At 43.3% G+C, this 18,406-nt stretch overlaps 5 protein-coding genes across 5 annotated transcripts; 4 read left to right on the top strand and 1 right to left on the bottom strand.

The window, feature by feature from the left end:
- The first annotated feature begins 35 nt into the window (after window positions 1-35).
- On the top strand, window positions 36-8,457 carry ap1g2 (adaptor related protein complex 1 subunit gamma 2). Its single transcript, XM_047027748.1, has 22 exons — window positions 36-208; window positions 913-1,157; window positions 1,285-1,409; window positions 1,555-1,696; window positions 1,770-1,866; window positions 1,952-2,028; window positions 2,132-2,227; window positions 2,348-2,428; window positions 2,564-2,662; window positions 2,785-2,840; window positions 3,487-3,600; window positions 3,715-3,855; window positions 4,561-4,615; window positions 4,968-5,090; window positions 5,208-5,297; window positions 5,440-5,567; window positions 5,756-5,860; window positions 6,117-6,264; window positions 6,398-6,569; window positions 6,688-6,839; window positions 7,063-7,161; window positions 7,249-8,457. Exons 2-22 carry the CDS (start codon window positions 957-959, stop codon window positions 7,348-7,350), a joined length of 2,403 nt encoding a protein of 800 aa, XP_046883704.1. The 5' UTR covers window positions 36-208; window positions 913-956; the 3' UTR covers window positions 7,351-8,457.
- Window positions 8,458-9,095: 638 nt separating this feature from the next.
- nedd8l (NEDD8 ubiquitin like modifier, like) lies at window positions 9,096-10,255 on the bottom strand. The gene is made up of 4 exons (XM_047027747.1): window positions 10,084-10,255; window positions 9,846-9,893; window positions 9,585-9,667; window positions 9,096-9,472 (listed from the first exon to the last, which is right to left on the bottom strand). The coding sequence occupies exons 1-4, from the start codon at window positions 10,099-10,101 to the stop codon at window positions 9,355-9,357; spliced, it is 267 nt and encodes an 88-aa protein (XP_046883703.1). The 5' UTR covers window positions 10,102-10,255; the 3' UTR covers window positions 9,096-9,354.
- A 263-nt stretch (window positions 10,256-10,518) lies between these two features.
- Window positions 10,519-12,306, top strand: LOC124472919 (zona pellucida sperm-binding protein 3-like). Its single transcript, XM_047028062.1, is given in 10 exon segments — window positions 10,519-10,580; window positions 10,666-10,767; window positions 10,769-10,847; window positions 10,928-11,031; window positions 11,143-11,234; window positions 11,324-11,504; window positions 11,613-11,718; window positions 11,789-11,877; window positions 11,996-12,087; window positions 12,172-12,306. Coding segments are annotated over 9 exon segments (858 nt in total). The 5' UTR covers window positions 10,519-10,580; window positions 10,666-10,705; the 3' UTR covers window positions 12,225-12,306.
- Window positions 12,307-13,686: 1,380 nt separating this feature from the next.
- On the top strand, window positions 13,687-15,574 carry LOC124472889 (zona pellucida sperm-binding protein 3-like). Its single transcript, XM_047028022.1, has 9 exons — window positions 13,687-13,821; window positions 13,929-14,095; window positions 14,174-14,262; window positions 14,339-14,427; window positions 14,530-14,710; window positions 14,817-14,922; window positions 14,996-15,081; window positions 15,180-15,271; window positions 15,359-15,574. Exons 1-9 carry the CDS (start codon window positions 13,764-13,766, stop codon window positions 15,421-15,423), a joined length of 933 nt encoding a protein of 310 aa, XP_046883978.1. The 5' UTR covers window positions 13,687-13,763; the 3' UTR covers window positions 15,424-15,574.
- Window positions 15,575-16,132: 558 nt separating this feature from the next.
- LOC124472339 (RING finger protein 212B-like) lies at window positions 16,133-18,023 on the top strand. The gene is made up of 10 exons (XM_047027115.1): window positions 16,133-16,232; window positions 16,357-16,409; window positions 16,529-16,603; window positions 16,689-16,812; window positions 16,866-16,954; window positions 17,068-17,099; window positions 17,180-17,223; window positions 17,313-17,337; window positions 17,568-17,631; window positions 18,018-18,023. The coding sequence occupies exons 1-10, from the start codon at window positions 16,133-16,135 to the stop codon at window positions 18,021-18,023; spliced, it is 612 nt and encodes a 203-aa protein (XP_046883071.1).
- Window positions 18,024-18,406: the final 383 nt, after the last annotated feature.

Genomic DNA, 18,406 nt, shown 5'->3' with positions numbered 1-18,406 from the left:
TCCCTAGGGGGCGGTGTTCAAGGGCCAGCAGATCCATTTGCGGAAGTGATGCTGCCATTATGGTCCTCAAGCTAGAGGTCCACGTACAGTAGAATTTCAACCAAAGGATAGACGCCGAGTAGTTGTAGTGCCCCGCTGAAATTGACACATCCTTACAATTTAAAGACAAAAAGGGCGGTTGTGAGTGCTGTTGTGTCCACTTCCCAAGGTAAGACCAAACATCGACAAAAAGCATAGCAAGCTGGCTAGCAGCATTCGAGGTTGTTTCGACACGAATATGTAGCTTATGTTCGTACCTATGCACGCTGGACGTTTTTTTTAGCTAGCTAGCTGCCTAGAACTCAAAGCTTCTGCATTATTAAAATACTAGCTTCCCATATGTCCACCTATTACTAGACTGCAATTGTTTTGAAACCCTGTGCTGTATCGCTGTGTCGTCGTTGCGCTGTACTGTAGCTACATACTTTGCTAGCAAGCCAAGTTCATGTAGCTAATTGCTTTCCATATAGCCCAACATTTAGTAGTATACCTTTTTCTTTTGATTTACTTTGTCAATGCCTAAGCGATATGACCCGGAAGACTTGGGACAGGTGCATCGCACGATTGGCACCTGTACCTTGGAACATAGACATATATATGTCTATATGCCTTGGAAGTCCAACAGCTGAACATTGAAGGTTTAGGAACGTTCTGACACATCCGACTAGACAGACAGACAGACAGACATATGGATAAACAAATCTACTTACAAATTGTATAGATGATATAGATTACTACATTCTTCTATATTTGATAATGTAGCTCATAACTCCATAGTAAATTAAAACCAATTAACATTCTTGCCCTCTCTCTGTCCTCACATCCGTAGAAACACACACACTCTCTAAGCCTCTCTCTGTTTCTCTCTCTTAGTCTCTCTCTCTCAGCCTCTGTCCCTCTCAGACGCATACAGAGCTATGTCGCCATCAGTGCGTCTGCAGGAGATGATCCGTGTGATCCGAGGAGCCCGGACACAGGGAGAGGAGCGGGGCGTGATACAGAGAGAGTGTGCCGCCATCCGAGCACAGTTTAGACAAGCAGACAATGGGGGCCGCTCTCACAACCTCGCAAAACTCCTGTACGTGCACATGCTGGGCTACCCAGCCCACTTTGGTCAGGTAATGTCATGGTGGCATGAGGGCAAGAGGCCTTTGTTTTAGCCTCCATAATTCTTCTGTGATGAGCGGTGTCATTCATGCAGCTAACCTTCTGCCCTTGTGTTCTTGTGTCTGGTGTTTGAATCAGATGGAGTGTGTCCGCTTGATTGCCAGTCCCCGTTATAATGAGAAGCGTGTGGGTTACCTGGGTGCTATGATGCTCCTTGATGAGAAGCAGGACGCAAGTCTGCTAATCACAAATTCCATCAAGAAGTAAGGGCTCAAAATACTGAGACTGTTTCGAGTCATTCAAACACAGGACAATTCTAACACAGGCAGACGAAAAAACGTAGCCATCAGACAGGAAGTTAGAGGTACTAGTACTAATTAGCTCCTGTCTGTTGTGTTTGTGTGCCAGTGACCTGTCCCACAGCAGCCAGTATGTCCAGTCCTTGGCCCTGTGCACGCTGGCCTGTATGGGCTCAGCTGAGATGTGTCGAGACCTGGCCCCGGAGATCGACCGGCTCCTCAGAGCCTCCAACTCCTACATCAAGAAGAAGGTAGGCGTCCCCGACCGACACTGCCTCTTGCCTTGATTATCTTCTGCTTAGCATGTTGCTAATGTCATTCCAGGCGGCTCTTTGTGCTGTTCACATAGTGAGAAAAGTACCCGAACTAGGAGAGCTGTTCACTCCCGCGGCGCGATCCCTGCTGTCGGAGAAGAACCATGGTCAGTGCCTCTGTCTTTACCCCCCCGCCCCTGGCATCCCTGCGGTCAGCATGCTGTCCAGCTCTCATGGTCGTTTCATGTGTAGGTGTGTTGCACGGAGCTGTGATCCTGATCACGGAGCTGTGTGAACGGAACCCAGAGACCCTGGAGCAGTTCCGGAAGGTGAAGGGGAAAAGCACACCAAACGCGAGTGTAAACATGCTGTTTCCACGTCGTTGCCTCACGTTCTCCCCCCCCCCCCCGTGTGCACGTGTTTGTGACCTAGGTGGTACCAGAGTTGGTTCAGATCATGAAAGGCCTGGTGATGTCGGGATACTCTCCAGAACACAACGTCGCTGGGATCAGTGACCCTTTCCTGCAGGTCAGTACGTCAGTCGGGCTCCAACCAACCGAGGAGATGCTCATCTCACCTTCATGCAATACAACTCATTATGTTAGATCCGAAACAATCTCTTTTCTTCTGTTTTCCCTCCAACTCTAGGTGCGCATTCTTAGACTTCTGAGGATCCTGGGTCGAAATAATGACCTGGCCAGTGATGCCATGAACGACCTCCTGGCCCAGGTACTATAGTAACACTCACCCGCACGTCCCTATGCTGGAATGCACCTATAGTTTGAGACCTATGTTAGTTGTGCTAAGAATTCAGAATGTTGTGCTTGTTTTGGAGATAACCGTATATGGATGATTGACATACAGGTGGCCACCAACACAGACAGCAGTAAGACTGCAGGCAGTGCTGTGCTGTATGAAACTGTCCTCACAGTCATGGATATCAAGTCTGAAAGTGGCCTTCGGGTGAGTAGCACTATGCTAATAATTACTACAATTCATTGGATACTGTACATCGTATATTGGATGGTGTACAGTGATGTTGCAGATTTTGAAGGTGTACTTTTGTTTTGCTTCTTGTGTGGCAGGTTCTAGCTGTCAACATCCTGGGACGGTTTCTCTTGAATAACGACAGGAACATTCGGTTAGTGTTCCTTGATTTGTCTGTTTCTCCCTCCCTCTTATATCTCAATTCCAATCAGCTCAGTTTACTTTTTTGAAGCTCATTGGCTGATCTCACCGGTGATTTAAAACAAACAAACCTCACTGGTAGTTAATCAGTCTCAACCATCTCTCTTGTCAGAAACCTGGTCATAAGACTGTGACAGATGGGTATTGTTAACCACAGTGAAAGTGTTATCAATCTCTTTTTTTATCAGGCGGTTTAGAAGCCTACTATTTAAAGGATTTATCACTATAAGGACAGTCCAGCAGGTTTGTGGGGTCCTGGTGGGAGTTCACATCTTTGCCCCAGTCAGCAAGAAAAATGACTGTCCCATCCATCTTTCTGTCTCAGCCTGCTAGTGTGTCTGGTCTGATGCAGTCTGATGCATACTTTTTAAGCAATTGTGTTGGGAATAAAAATGTTTATGGTCACTATAAAATAAAGCTGACATATTAAACATTGAAACATCTTTGCCCAAAGAATAAAGGCATTGAAGCTGTCGAAAATGGGATATATGAGCTCCCACTCCCTGGATGTTGATATGACCAGTGTGTGACACATTGCTAAATTCCACACATTGCATCAAGCTTCATTCTTACTGGCTGATCCGTTTATTTAATTACAGATACATTTCCATGACCTCACTCCAGAAGATAGTGCAGACGGACCACAATGCAGTTCAGCGCCACAGGGGAACCATAGTGGATTGCCTGAAGGACCAGGATGCTTCTGTGAAACGGTAGTGTGACGTGCATGTAGGGGCTCGAAATGCAAAAGCTGAACAGTAAAAAGTGATAAATAGAATAGTGAAGATATGAATTTCTTTGTTTTTCTGCTTTCGTTCCTCCCTTAGCCGGGCGTTGGAGCTATCTCTAGCCCTGGTGTCAGCTGTCAACATCCGCTCTTTGATGAAGGAGCTGCTCCTCTTCCTCTCCAGCTGTCCCCCTGAGCTCAGAGCCCACACCGCCTCTGGCATCTTCAATGCTGCTGAGAGGTACTCAATGGCCACCAGGAAGTGGGCATGTCTGTGTGTGTGTGTGTGTGTATAGATGTCTCACTCTGTCACAAATCTCTAGTATGGCTATGATTTGGTCTCTGCGACCACCTGGCTGATGTGTTGCACTAAGCACGCTGGCCTGAGCTACCTGTCTGTATGTGTTTGTTATATGGCTGAGTCACGGGCAGCACTGTCTGAGTCACGGGCAGCACTGTCTGAGTCACGGGCAGCACTGTCTGAGTCACGGGCGGCACTGTCTGAGTCATGGGCGGCACTGTCTGAGTCACGGGCGGCACTGTCTGAGTCATGGGCGGCACTGTCTGAGTCATGGGCGGCACTGTCTGAGTCACGGGCAGCACTGTCTGAGTCACGGGCAGCACTGCCTGAGTCACGGGCGGCACTGCCTGAGTCACGGGCGGCACTGCCTGAGTCACGGGCGGCACTGTCTGAGTCACGGGCGGCACTGTCTGAGTCACGGGCGGCACTGCCTGAGTCACGGGCGGCACTGCCTGAGTCACGGGCGGCACTGTCTGAGTCACGGGCGGCACTGTCTGAGTCATGGGCGGCACTGTCTGAGTCATGGGCGGCACTGTCTGAGTCATGGGCGGCACTGTCTGAGTCACGGGCGGCACTGTCTGAGTCACGGGCGCACTGTCTGAGTCACGGGCGGCACCACTGAGCGTGTTTCTGTGTCCCTGTCAGGTATTCCCCCTCCCAGCGCTGGCACATTGACACCATCCTGCATGTCCTCACCACGGTAAATACTGCCACTGTGCCATCATACCGGAGTCTGCCCCTATCTGGCGTTTTCACTGGAACTAGTTCAAAATCCACTAATGTTGAGCCCCTTGATTAAGCCCTCCTCTGGACTTAAACAAGTACAAAAAGAGGGAAATCTTCACTGATAGGGCTCAAATTACAGACACTGTTTCTTAAATAGTGCAGGATTTTGCTTTATTTGTGTCTGGGAAATGGCCGGCACCCTGCTAAATGTGACTAACAGTCAAACCCTGCTCTGTCCTCGAGGGTCCTGTTAACTAGGTCGACTACATGCTTGCCCCTGTGTGCCGTTTTGACAGTTTGCATGACTGTAGTCTCATCTCTGTCAGGCAGGGGGTGACGTAAGGGACGAGACAGTTCCCAATCTGATCCAGCTAATCACCACGGCTACGGAGCTACACTGCTACACTGTTCACAAGCTGTACCGAGCTCTCATCACAGATATCTCACAGGTAGGGGTGTCTGTTTGTCTGTCTCAATGACTTTATATCCTCTAAATCAGATATTACAGACACTTGATCAGACTCATGTCAGGATCTTTGTTTCTTTTTTTATTTGTGCGCTATCAGCAATCCCTGGTGCAGGTGGCGTGTTGGTGCATTGGAGAGTATGGAGACTTGCTTTTAAGAGGGGAGTGTGAAGAAACAGAACCAGTTCAGGTACTGAAAGAAATGAAAGAGCTTCCTGTGAAATTAACTTATTCACTTAGTCCTAGTCCCAGATATTCTGCCTTGTAACATGCGCTCCCAGGATCCAGACCTGTACTGAACTCAGCAATATCTATCTTCTTCTCACCGTAAGGTGACAGAGGATGATGTCCTGGACGCCTTGGAAACGGTACTACAATCACACATGTCGGCCGCGGCAACCAGGGGCTTCGCTCTGACCGCCACCATGAAACTAAGCACACGCATCACACAGAACGTTGAGTAAGAGCCATCGTCACTCTTTCGTTTTGTATGTCTCTTTCAAGCTCAGCTCTATGAAATGGGACAAACTGAAAAGCTTTTTTTCCGGGGGTTTTCCCCAGCTATTTAAACAGTTTTGCTTTCCAGTTGATGCTGAAATAACTCAATTTGTGCTTGTCAATTTCTCTCTCACTCTCTCTCTCTGCCAGTCGGATCAGGAGCATCGTCAGCATATATGGAAGCTGTATAGACGTGGAGCTCCAGCAGAGGGCAGTAGAGTACAATGCTCTGTTCAAGAAATACGACCATATGAGGTAGGTCTAAACTGCTAGTGATATAGACTTAATGCTTGATGGTTTAGGTGCAGTTCTTTGGGCGTAATGTGAAGCCCTCTGTGACATGTCTTGTAGAAAAGGACAATACAAATACAATTTGATTTTGACACTGCATTTTGTATCCATGAAGAAATGGTAATCACATGCTAAAAAATCCACACAGCCTTATTGCACTATAGCCATGACACTATTACAATACATACAACACAACATTGTTGCATGTCTGTGCTCACAGGGCAGCTGTTTTGGAGAGGATGCCAGTGATTGACAAGAACTCACCTGGTCATACCAACGGAGAGTCAACCGAGGGGACCATCAAAGAGAGGGAGTCGATCAAACTCAAGCAGGGGGAAGCAGTGTTGATTCAGGAGCCGACCAACCAGGTAAACACTGATGACAAAGATGCCAGGACCAGTGAGTGTAGAACACAAGTCCTAAAACATGTCTATGCTTCATGGTTAAATGGGGGTGGGGGAAAGTGCACAACCTACGATAAACCTTTTTTTCTCCCTGAAGGTGTGTGATTTGCTGGACTTGCTGGGTGGTACTGACACCCTTCCCCAGGCCAGTCCAGCACTCTCCAGCACTGCACCAGACTCGGTCAACAACAGTGCCGGCGTTGGGGGAGATTTATTGGACCTGCTGGGAGGACTGGACCTGATGAATGACAAACTGGACCCCGCACCAGGTAAAACACACACCAGGGCGTGTGAATGGGGCACTGGGAAACTGGCTGCCTTTATAGTCTGTGTGATACACAGGTTTTATTTATGTGTAACACATTTGTATTTGTGTCTTTTTACTAGCGCCTAGTGTCATGGTGTACGATAAGAATGGTGTGACCCTGAAACTACAGTGTGACAAACCGACAGGCACAGGACTAACTGTAACCCTCACTGCCACCAATGCCACTGACAATGACATCTCTGGCTTCAGCCTACAGGCAGCCGTGCCCAAGGTCAGTCCCTTCCCCACACGGGTAAACCCCCCTACACACCCTACCAACTTGTTGTCCTCTAAGAAAGGATTGTCTTGCTTTCCCTTTGCCTACTAGAAGTTCCAGTTGGGTACCGTGTATATTAGAGGACCATTCTATTTGTGGCGGATCACTGTGTGACTTGGTTCCTTGTGAGTGTGTCCCTGTGAGTGACCTTTTACTGTGTGTGACCTCTCCTGGTCAGAGTGTCCAGTTACAGATGAAGGCTCCCAGTGGGGATGCCCTCCCTGCTCGAGGCTCAGGACAGGTCACTCAGACTGTGCTTCTCAACAACCCGAACAAGGTCTGTAGTGGGGCGAGCTTGTCTCCTATGCAGGCACGCACACACACACACACACACTCTGACATGACTTGTCTTTTTTCCCCCCAGGTCAGTCTAAAGATGAGAGTCCGTGTGTCCTACTCTAGTCAAGGCTCCGTCTTTCAAGACACAGTGCAGATTGACTCCTTCCCCGGTCCTGCCTGGAACTGACAGCTGTCAATCAACTGTGACATAAAAGCATGTCAATGAAATGATCGTCCACCGGCTTGGTATCTGACAGATATCAGTCATTGACAGAGGGAGGGGAGGGGAGGGGGGGTGGGTCTCTGTCAAACAATCCTTCTCTACACTACAACTTGATGATGACCTGTCAATCCAAGTTGATGTTTTTCAAAAGATTCTAAATCTGTTCTGTCTAAACGGCTGACTTTCATCTACCAGTGAATCTGTCAGTTTGGCAAGGAATTGATATACAGTGACTTCTCAGAGACTAGGTACCTTCATGGTCAGCTGAACCCAGTGTACTGTATAGTATTTATCCTGGTCGGTTGGATAAATGTCATTACAACTATGTTTGGTCGGGACTAGGCAGAAATACTGAATTTGTTCTGGGAATTGTGCAATCATATGTGTTCCCAAGCTCTCTAACTGGTTGCTTACTACTATAAAAGGTTCACTTAATCATATTTGAGTATTGAGGGACAGGCTGGGGGGTTCACTTCAGGATCCCATACCTTACCCTACCCATGTGGATCACGGTTACAGTTACTGCTGGTCAATAAGAGTCACATTATCAGCATTCCCAAACACTACGCCTTATCTGCGGTTGTGATGATTTGTTCTGCTCTTCTGTCTGAAGGGTGCTCTAACATCACCGCCGCATCAATTTAGAAGCATTTTATTGGTCACAATGCAACTCACACTCATTCTAGCCCATGTGCACACTGTGGAACGCTTTTAGCGTCACTGAAAAGTTTGAAAAAGTGAACACTTCCCATTGAGGGTTTAAGAATGGCAACATGACCTTGCCTGCCTTCTATTGGTGTGCTCTTGTTCTCCCTTTCTTTTCCTACCTCTTCTTCACCTTTCAGCTGCTTGTGTCTCCCTGTGCCTGACATCTCAGGAGCTGAGGTATGACAATGTAATATGTGCATTATCAACTTTATTTTGAGGTGAAAGTTGTTTTATTTGTGAATATTGTGCTCCTAAAACCCCTATTTTAATGACACCTGCAAATCTTATCAGTCTTGACTTGTGTTATTCCCTTAAAACAACATCATGGCAAGCAGTAAATAAAGTTTTGTTTCGTTTCTCTCATTTGTAAATATTGGTATTTACGGCCAAGTGTGTGATGTTATAGGCCTATGGAAACGATAAAGGCCTATAACTGGTCTAGATGTTTGCACTGTATTAACTCCCCAACATCACCTTTAAGGTTTGGGTATTAAAGCACAACGGGGACTTCTACATAACTGCAAACTTATGTTTCATGAAGATTATTATAAAGATTATTACTGAGTAAGGACAGGCATGTAGGCGAATAAATACACACCATAAGTACAATCCCTTTCACAAAGAACAGGATTACCCATCTTGTGAGCTAGTTTCTGAAAAAATTATTATGCAACTCATAGAATACATATGGCTGTTTGAGTGTTGTAGGTTGTGATGATGTCTGGCTTTCTGATTTGACTCTTATTTGTGGAAATTCACAGTGCATTTTGATGGCACTGTGTTATTCTTTAGTGGCAATTTCCACAAAAACATTACAACTCTTGATGAGGTGGAAATTAAATGATGAAAAAGATTATTGAGTTTGTTGTGTGCATTGCTTTCTATTCTGTTGTGTCATTTGTAATAAAAGGTTTTCAAAAATACTTAGTTTATTCAAATATTTCAATTGACACTAATCAATTGTGTCAATAGAAATGTAATAATTTAGTCATCACAAAAAGCAATCTTTAACATTTATTCACAAGCAACAGATTTTCAGTGGTGTTCAAACTCACTCTCATACAGCTTGATCACATACACTGTTGGAACATCTATGGTTACAAAAACATATACACATGAACTGTAGCACAAAGTCCTTTGTTTGCTTAGACATGAGAGCAAGGATTTTAATGCCCCAGTTCTGTGGGAAATGTCTGCTCTATGTCATAACATGGTGTGATGATGACAAACTAAAGTTGACACGTAGCACATTGCTGCTAACTAGCAGGTAGGGTTTAGTCTGAGGCAACAGCATATAAGCCCTCCTCTGAGCGCGAGAACCAGATGCAGCACTGACCCTCCCTGGATCTTGTAGTCTGCAGCTGTCTTCTCATCGTTCCTGAGTGTTATAGAGTTGCAAAAAAGGGAAAGGGTAAGCGGAAGTGTTGGCGTGAGTACAGAGTACATGTGATGCTACTTTGTTTTAATTGAAGGTAGAGTCACCCACGCACATCTGTTTTCCACTGTAGATGAGCCTTTGCTGCTGAGGTGGAATTCCTTCTTTCTCCTCCACTCTCTCTTTAATTCTTTCCACCTTCGTGTGTATTTATGAAACAAATTGAGTGACATTACACAGGGCACATGAATAACCACATTATCATTGTGAGGTAGGTAACAGTAAAATGACAGACTGATTATGATTCCTAATAGAAGCTGTCCATTCATGTCGAAACATTATTGCATACTGAGAAATTCTAGCAGAATATTCCTACCTTATCTGTTGGCTCGATATCGATCTCTATTTCTTTACCAGTGAGGGTCTGCAACATTAACAAACAAAAAAAGTACTCAAAATGATTTGCTACTACAATCAAGCTGTTGAATAGGTGAAAATAATGTTAGCCAAAACATCAAGCCGTGCTAGCAAGCTAGCTGCTTGCTAGTTAATGTGTGCCTGAGTAACTGACACAGTCTGCAGGACTTTTGGCTTTGGGAAATAACTAGCCTTACCTTAACCTTGATCAGCATCTTGACTGTAGCATAAAATACCTTCAATTTTACCTGAAAATGTGTCGAAGAAAAACGAGTTAACAGGCTAGCAGTTCAATATAAACACCAGCCAATCGCTAGTCGTCTGATTCAATTCCGCTTCCTGTGTAAAGTTGTAAACATTCCGTAATGTAATGTAATGTGAGACAATCGTTCCCATACCGCTCCATAATAGTTCTGATCAATAAATGTAGCTGCTTTATCATTAATTAGTTCTTGTCGCCGCATGCATGCATAACGACATGGTTATGCACATAACGACATGGTTATGCATGTCGTTAAGGCCCACACACACAAAACACACGCACACCCAAGCGCACATGTTAATTGTTTGACTAATTGTCCAATTAGTTTATAAGTGTGGTAGTTTCAAGCGTTTCTGGATTATTCAGTCATGGTAGCTTTTCTTAAGCAGGGTGTTATCATTTTTGTTGTTATAGCAACGTTTGCTAACGCAGGTACCCCACATAATGTTTAGCCCAGACATGTGACTTTTTAAAACCTTACTACTTTGTGTGATTCAGTTGTTATATTCATTTTCAGATATCAATGTAGACTGTGGTAAAGAATATGTCACAGTTAAATGGAGGGTCCATCCAGATCTTGTGCCAAATGTAGCACGTCTATTCCTTGGAAATTGCCTTCCATCCCAATTTATTACCATGCCTACTGGAGGTGAGGCCATCTTTATATACAGCCTAAGTGACTGCAAGTTCAAAAGATTGGTAAGGTCCTCATAGGAATTGCCACTGTCAACGTAATTGCATTGTTGGATCTTAATGACCCTTGTGCCCCCTTTCGACAGCTAACTGGAAATCGTATCATCTATACAAACCAGTTGACATACAGGCCTTATGGAAAGCCTGAGCCTGCTGTATTCACATACCCAATTAAGTGTGTTTATAATGGGTAAATATTGGCAGTGTGAATGAGTCGCATCAACATGTATCGTGAACATAATTATTTACCAACTCTTTACATTCCCATAGAAAATGGTTTAACCCAACATCCTTTGAATAGATCAGAAGAGTTGGCCCCCCGCTTCTTACAACCTACTTATGGTAGTGTGAAAGGTAATGGAGAACTGGACTTTCACATGGGCCTTTTGAATGGTGAGTGCAATCACATCTCCTCATGCAAGACAATGACCAAATCGGAAAGAAAATGTCAAGTGCCCCTCAATGTTTTCCTTTCCCTGTAGAAGACCTAACGGCAATGGCTAGGACTAATGTCATCGTTCGTGGCTCCTTCATCCCCATTTGGGCAGCTGTGGAGCAGGGTGACCATCAGCCCTTGCTGCTGCTCATGGATGAGTGTGTGGCTGCCTTGACAGCAGAGCTGCAGCCCGAGACCCAAGTGTACCCCATCGTCACCAACCATGGGTTTGTAGCAGGCCCAGGGCTAGAAGGGCAGACAGCCTGCGCCTTGTAACTTGAATCCTTGTATCTCATCCAGTGTTAATCAATGAGGGAAAGAGATGTTCTTTGCAGTTGTCTTGTAGATAGCAAAGCTGAAAGATCTAAGTTCCTTCCCCGATACCATTCTTCTGCCATCGTGCTCTATCTGAATTCATTCAAATTTGATATGGGACAAGAAGTGAGTATTATTTATCATAATTTTTTTGTATATTTATGGGAAACTGATGTTTAAAATGTTCATACCCCAGGTTTATATTCACTGCAATCTTGTTGCATGGGATCCAGATGAGCTTAATGAAAGCAGGAAGGCCTGCCATTACGTAGAGAAGAACCAACAGTAAGCATTATTGTTTCTTTTAGAAAATGTTTGCTTGTGTGTGTAATGTGTAGATTTAATTTCAAATACTGGTCCAATTGATTGTACTAGCATGAAAAATGTAACGTCTGCTTCACAGATGGGAGCTCCTAGATGACATACTGCAAAGTTCTCTTTGCAACTGTTGTGACTCGAAGTGTAATTCTCGGCTAAAAAGAAGTGTTCCATCAGGTACTTGATCAAAGCATTGTGCACTTTCAAAATTTATTTTAAATCATGAATCCCCCCCACCACTAATCAATGATTTCTCTTTAGAACCTCAAGGCCTGGTACAAAACTCTGTGATTGGGCCGCTCATCATTGTGTAGAACTGAGGCCCACCCCAAATCACAACACCAATGTAGAGTACCATTAGCTTGACTGAATTGAATAACTAGGCAACACACTTGTATGCAGCTGGAAATGTGTCCTTAATACACCAGGATTGGCTGTTGATCTTTTTCAACCAGCATGTAATAGTTGTATGGTTTTTCAATAAAAGCTTGACTGACATTTGAAATTTGTGTGAATGAGTTAATTATAATCATGAACAATTTCTGACCAGGTTTCTGTAGTTCTGTTTAAAAGAACATCCTACTCTACTTGGGGATCAATATCAAGTTCGAGTCTTATTTGTCAGGCCAATATTATCAATTTGAATAATTGCTGTTAAATGGACAATGCTTGAATATTTGACACCAGTAATTTGACAACCACCAATGCCTGGTGTGCAAATGCAACACCAGAAATAGCCTACCCCTTGGATCAATAAAGTATTTCTAATGTCAGAATCAAGTCTACTGATGTCTTCTGGCATTTAATGCTGGGAACACAACGATTTTTTTTTTTTTAACCATATAACATTTTTAAACTGTGAGAGACCACAAACATGAGGACAAAAAATCCTAGCATTAGCCGTTTTGCTCCTACAGTTGTGGTGGGCCATGATTTGACAGACTGCACACCACACACAGATTTACAACCAGTGTCCCGACTGTTAACAAAAATCTGGTGAGATTTAAGAATAAACATGGCGGACTATATGCAGGAAGATATTGCTATGATAGTGTTTGGAATTATTTCCACAGAAAATTCACGGAAAAAGGAAAAGGGTTTGATGTAGCCACAAATCAATTCCATTCAACTTTGTGTTGAGCCATGACTCAGTTTGTTATGCTTCTGTCTTCTCTCAGCTTGCTTTCTGATTGGATTTTGTTTCGTTTCACTTGATAAACTCGGGGTTTGTCCTCGGGGTTCCCCCCACACATCAGGATTTCTGATCGCAAATTTAGGATTCGCGATCGGGGCGCCTCCGACATCCTTCCGAGCAGATTCGGTCACTCTTGACACACCTCACACCAAGGGGACATCTGATAAAATAATCTGTAGAACCATCAAGATAATCAGGACGTCACCAAGGCAAAATCGGCCCGATTATCCCGTAGTGTGTCCCCAGCATTAGGAAATAGACCTGCATGAAACTCTAGAAACAGTCACCAAAATGTGTTGGAATTATACCAGAATTTCAAATATTTGTCAGAATGAAGCTTTCACTAAGGTGTTGGAAAAGATGAGTCATTATACTTTGGAAATGTGCAATTCCAGTTTCCACTCCAGATAAATGGAAGCCACTGATGATAAGGTTACCAATTAATGTAATTGATATGGTTTCTCTGTTTCGTGAATTATTCTGATTTGTGAGTCTAGTTGATTAGCTTGTTCTCAAATTGGTCATTAATTATATGCAGCTGACTGCATTATCATGACACGTGCTCTAATGTCACAGGTGTCAGACATTATGCTTAATTCCTAGTTGTCTAATAAAAAGGGAGTGAAGTGGTGTAACTGAATGTTAATGTTTGGTCATCATGAGTGTCTTTGTTACAGTCGTGCTGTTTTTGGTCCTTGCTGTTGCAGTAAATGCAGGTAACAGTTTTAAGTATCCAGGGAAAGAAATCATGGACAGCAAAACTGTTGCTTTCTTCAAACAGTAGAATCCAACTGTCTTGACTGACTGTGCTAATTTGTTCCAGACATCGAAGTAGACTGTGGACACACTGAAGTTAAAGTAAGATGGTCAGACCCAAGATCCCAGATGGAACCGTCTCTACTCAAACTGGGTACCTGTTCACCCAACAGTTTTTATGATGGGAAAGCTGTGTTCAATGTTAATCTCGAAGACTGCAGCTTCAGGAGAATGGTAGGACTTGGTCAAATTCTAGTCATCTATCTGAATGAATTCATAAAAATGTTAATTACATTTTGCATGTTTTTCAAGGTAACTGGAGGCCAGGTGATCTTTCTGAATGATTTGACCCATATCTATGACCCGGCCTTCTCTCAACCTGTGGTCTGTGCCTTTGAAAGGTGGTAAATATGAATGATTAGATGTTCAGTACTCCACTGAATGATATGGGTTCTTGACCAATATTTGTGTTCTCAGGCATAGTGACTGGTCTCCTCCATTGTACACTCCAAAATTTAACACCTATGGCTATTCAAATTTGGTTTTTCAAATGGGACTAATGAATGGTATGTATAACCTCCTTAATAAAAAAAAAAAATATATATATATATATATATATATATATAGGATTTGGAACTCTCCTGAATCCCTTTTGATCTCTTCTGTAGCTGACTTCACAGGTCCAGCTCTGTCTAGTGCCTACCCCCTGGGCTCCCTCATCCCCATTATGGCTGCAGTTTACCAGAGTTCCCATCAGCCCTTGCTGCTGCACATGGAGGAATGTTTTGCTGCCATGACACCACAGCCGCAGCCTGATTCTCCAGTATACCCCATCATCACTAACAAGGGGTATGTTGTGTGGGGCACTGAGACAAGAGTGATACAAAGGCTGCTGCATGCCCATGAATGTAGGTTTGTCATGCATTTTAACTCCTCACTTGTTTTGCTGCCTTAGATGCCTTGTGGACAGTAAATCTACCAATTCGAGGTTTCAGACGAGGGAAAGAACCTCAGAAATGCATCTTTTGCTTCAAGCCTTCAAATTTCCCCTTGGAGAGGATGTGAGTAGCACAAAGTATTTCTGGAGACTGGGTGGTATCAGCACTTATTTACTTTTATATTGCATGTCCTCAGGTGTATATCCACTGTAAGCTAATGGCCTGGGATCCTGAAGGACTTGACAGCAGCAAAAAGGCTTGCCATTTTGTGAAGGGACACGGGTAAAAATATGAATATAAAAATTGTCTTCAGTTAGGCATGGTAGGTTTTAACAAATGCTCATACTTTATTCTGTACTCCTGACCCTGGTATTTCACAGCTGGGAGCTACTTGATGACCCTGCCAGGAGTGACTTGTGCCGTTGCTGTGACTCACACTGTATGGCCAGGAGGAAAAGGGGTCTAGCATCAGGTACTGCCTTAATTTGTAACCTCTTTCGATTTCTCAGACCATTTTTTAATTGTAGTATTGAAATATTGGTATACTCACCACCAACAGGACAAGGGGTAATGCAAAAGACTGTCCTTGGACCACTAACCATCATTGATGGTTCAACCCCTTAAGCATTTACCAAGGTGCATCGAGCTGGATCTTCAAGTTATTATCCCAATTTGTATATCAAAGCAGACAATGTTGCTGTGTAATCAAATCTTGGTTCCTTCATCTGCTGTCCATGTTATGGTTGAATTTTCCTAATAAAATTCTTAACTTCGATTGACTTCTTCTTCTTTGATGGCAACATCCTGTAGGCAGAACTTGTCAAACTTGTGTTTCATTCAGAAGAGGCCTTTTCACACGTGGCCTAGGCTGGGCCCCTAGCTTGCTAAATCTGGATGGTGTCCTCTTAACCTCACAACATTCCACAACGAAACTGCTCACAATTTCCTAACTGTTTGCGCATGTCACCCACCAACTCATCTCAATGTACACCGAGGCAACGTTTCTTTTTTTCTTTTTTATAAAACGTTTACTAGTTAGCCACAATGTTTAGTCAGTCATTTACTTTCTAGTCGGCAACTTAAGATGGTGTTGTGCACTCCATAACTTTTATTAGAAGGGCTACCGGTGAGACTACGGTAGCTAACAATAATAAAACTTGGCTAGGCTAGATCTACCAGTGTGACCGTTGGCTAGCGAGACAGTCATGAATAAACCAGGATAGCCTTGCCTTGTTAAAGAAATCCAATTGTTAATTGCCTTATCTAACATACGTTTCTACAGCTAGCTAGACTAGATCCTGTTGCTTCATTGCTAGCTAACACGTACTTCGGAATGGACTGGTTCCATTGCAACAACTGTTTCCGAAGACAGGGAGTCCATTTCGCTGTATCCAGCTGTGGTCACATCTCCTGTGAAGGCTGCATTAACCCTAGTATGACAGTTTAACTCAAATACTAACAGCTGTAATTTAACTATCTTGCCAACACGTAATCATATAACAATCCATCTTTCAGACATGTGATTATCCAGATTTTATTAACAATATTTCTCCTCAGGCCGGTGCACTATTTGTGGGGCAAGCTGTAATTACCTGCCCATTTCAGACCAGGTTGGTTATTTCTGTTTTCAAGTAGTAGTGCATAATCTGACGTATTGTTCCCTACACTGATCTTTATGCACATCTCATTCTTGTTTCTTATCTTCATAACCACCTCCATAAATTGGCAGATGAAGACTCAGGAACAGGTGTTTTTCAAGGACCCAGTAAAACTGATTCAGTCACGCCTGGAGCACATAGCACAGGTAGGCCTGACTTGGTTATAACGAAAACTTCTATTGGATTTTACAGGCTTAGATTTTTACACACTATATGATTGTTTACCATCAGATTGCTCTATTTCAACGGAGGCAAAAGGAGAGTGTGATTTCACACTTTAAACACAAGTCTGTGGAGCTGGAGAAAAGATTGAAAGATGTCACAGACCAGTGCTACAGGTTATTTAGCCATGAACATTATTGCTCCTACATTCTTTTTGTCTGGTTACCCCCTTTAGTATCATTGTTTTTAAATCTCCCCTGTGTCCTCTCTGCAGACAAGTGTCAGAGCTGAAAAGAGAGAATGCTGAGTTGAAGAAGCCACTGTCTCAGAGAAGGGTAGGTTTAGCATCATCAGGCATTTTCACTTGAACTAGATTGGCGTTATGTCATTGTTGTTCACAGCATCAGGTGATGTGACCTTGGGAAATCAATTTTTTCATCTTCCTCAGGTATCACCTGGCAACAGATTCCAAGTGAATGGGTAAAAACGCCTTTTCAAAATTAGACTGTCTTGTTTTATATTAATAAGCTATTGAGTAACAGCTACATTTACTTCCTCAGCACTACTCAAAGAATGTCACTACCAATGGCTGTGACTTCCCCAGGTATACAAATCAATAGAATTAATTCAAATGGGGAATTTATTTAAGTTGACAAACAAGTGATGTTAAAACATACATTTTTCTTTTCACAGTCACTCCTCGCTCTCGAAATGTCAGGTAAAGAAAACATGATCTCAAGGACAGACACCACAGACCATGTGTACACAGACTAATTTAAAGATTGAGGAACCCATCAAATTATTTTATTCTGATTTAGGTTGTTGTATATCTAGACCTCACTTTACCTGGGGTACATGTTCAGGCCAGCTATTGTGGTGTAATTGATTTTACTCTTTAGACAGTGAATATTTGAGAGTATATTTGTCATTGAGGAATTGTGTGTTCAGTCACCCAGGCTCAGCTGAGATTCAGGAGAGGAACAGAGACAGAAACCATAGACTTACCCTAACAGTGAGTCTTCATTTTCATGTTGTTGGCCTTGATTAGTGCAATGTCATGTTTTGCAATGTGGATTTTTTAAATTAAAAAGAACAACAATTCCTTAACATATCTGTTTATGTAGACTCCACCTGGTTCTGCTACTTCAGTCTTAAGCCTTAGCTCTCTTCACGAGCGTGGATTTGGTGAGTTTAGGCTATCCAACCACACAGAACCCTTTTTCCCCCCCTTCTTTTTGAATTCATAAATTGAGTTGTCTTTTTGCTTGTATACAGCCACACCCAACTCAGTCGGTACCCCAACCCGGTGAGATATCTTAACATAACTATTTTGGTTCGTACAACAGGGTACTTTGTCACAGTGGTTTACACGTTTTTTCTTCTCTCTTCTATTCTCAGGCCTGAGCATCTGACTCCTAATATTTTCCAGTTCCAGTTCTTGACGGGTGCAATGCTGCAGTCCCCCAGGCCTTCCAGAGGGGGCCAGTATTCAGGTGCCAATTTTTCTGTTTTAAATTTAAAATGTTAAATCATACAAGTTACTTAATATATCATTAATCTACAGTATATTAATCACAACACTGATTTATGCTCTTTTACTGATGGATATCTGATCAGTTTTAATGGCAAGTAATTTTTTTTGTTTCAGCACCTTAAATGGGTAACGAGCAACCCCACAGCAGTAAGATGTGCAAATGCTTCCCCAAAGACGTCTCCGTTTTTGTGGTCTGTCTACTTAACATTTACTAATTTGAATATTTAACACTAGTTACGGTTGTCAAAATGTA

Source organism: Hypomesus transpacificus, chromosome 10 (assembly GCF_021917145.1).
Source record: "Hypomesus transpacificus isolate Combined female chromosome 10, fHypTra1, whole genome shotgun sequence".
Taxonomy (NCBI): Eukaryota; Metazoa; Chordata; class Actinopteri; order Osmeriformes; family Osmeridae; genus Hypomesus; species Hypomesus transpacificus.
This window is presented reverse-complemented; position numbering and strand designations above follow the sequence as displayed.

Excerpts from the sequence above, each read along its gene's own strand:
- ap1g2 (XM_047027748.1), top strand. The coding sequence starts at position 957 with ATGTCGCCATCAGTGCGTCTGCAGGAGATGATCCGTGTGATCCGAGGA. Across the intron at positions 1,697-1,769 it reads ACTCCTACATCAAGAAGAAG|GCGGCTCTTTGTGCTGTTCA; the intron begins GTAGGCGTCCCC and ends ATGTCATTCCAG. Across the intron at positions 5,091-5,207 it reads TCATCACAGATATCTCACAG|CAATCCCTGGTGCAGGTGGC; the intron begins GTAGGGGTGTCT and ends GTGCGCTATCAG.
- nedd8l (XM_047027747.1), bottom strand. Across the intron at positions 9,668-9,845 it reads ATATCGAGCCAACAGATAAG|GTGGAAAGAATTAAAGAGAG; the intron begins GTAGGAATATTC and ends ATACACACGAAG. Across the intron at positions 9,473-9,584 it reads ATCTACAGTGGAAAACAGAT|GAACGATGAGAAGACAGCTG; the intron begins GTGCGTGGGTGA and ends TATAACACTCAG.
- LOC124472889 (XM_047028022.1), top strand. The coding sequence starts at position 13,764 with ATGAGTGTCTTTGTTACAGTCGTGCTGTTTTTGGTCCTTGCTGTTGCA. Across the intron at positions 14,263-14,338 it reads GTGGTCTGTGCCTTTGAAAG|GCATAGTGACTGGTCTCCTC; the intron begins GTGGTAAATATG and ends TTGTGTTCTCAG. Across the intron at positions 14,923-14,995 it reads AATTTCCCCTTGGAGAGGAT|GTGTATATCCACTGTAAGCT; the intron begins GTGAGTAGCACA and ends GCATGTCCTCAG.
- LOC124472339 (XM_047027115.1), top strand. The coding sequence starts at position 16,133 with ATGGACTGGTTCCATTGCAACAACTGTTTCCGAAGACAGGGAGTCCAT. Across the intron at positions 16,233-16,356 it reads TGAAGGCTGCATTAACCCTA|GCCGGTGCACTATTTGTGGG; the intron begins GTATGACAGTTT and ends ATTTCTCCTCAG. Across the intron at positions 17,100-17,179 it reads AACAGATTCCAAGTGAATGG|CACTACTCAAAGAATGTCAC; the intron begins GTAAAAACGCCT and ends TTACTTCCTCAG.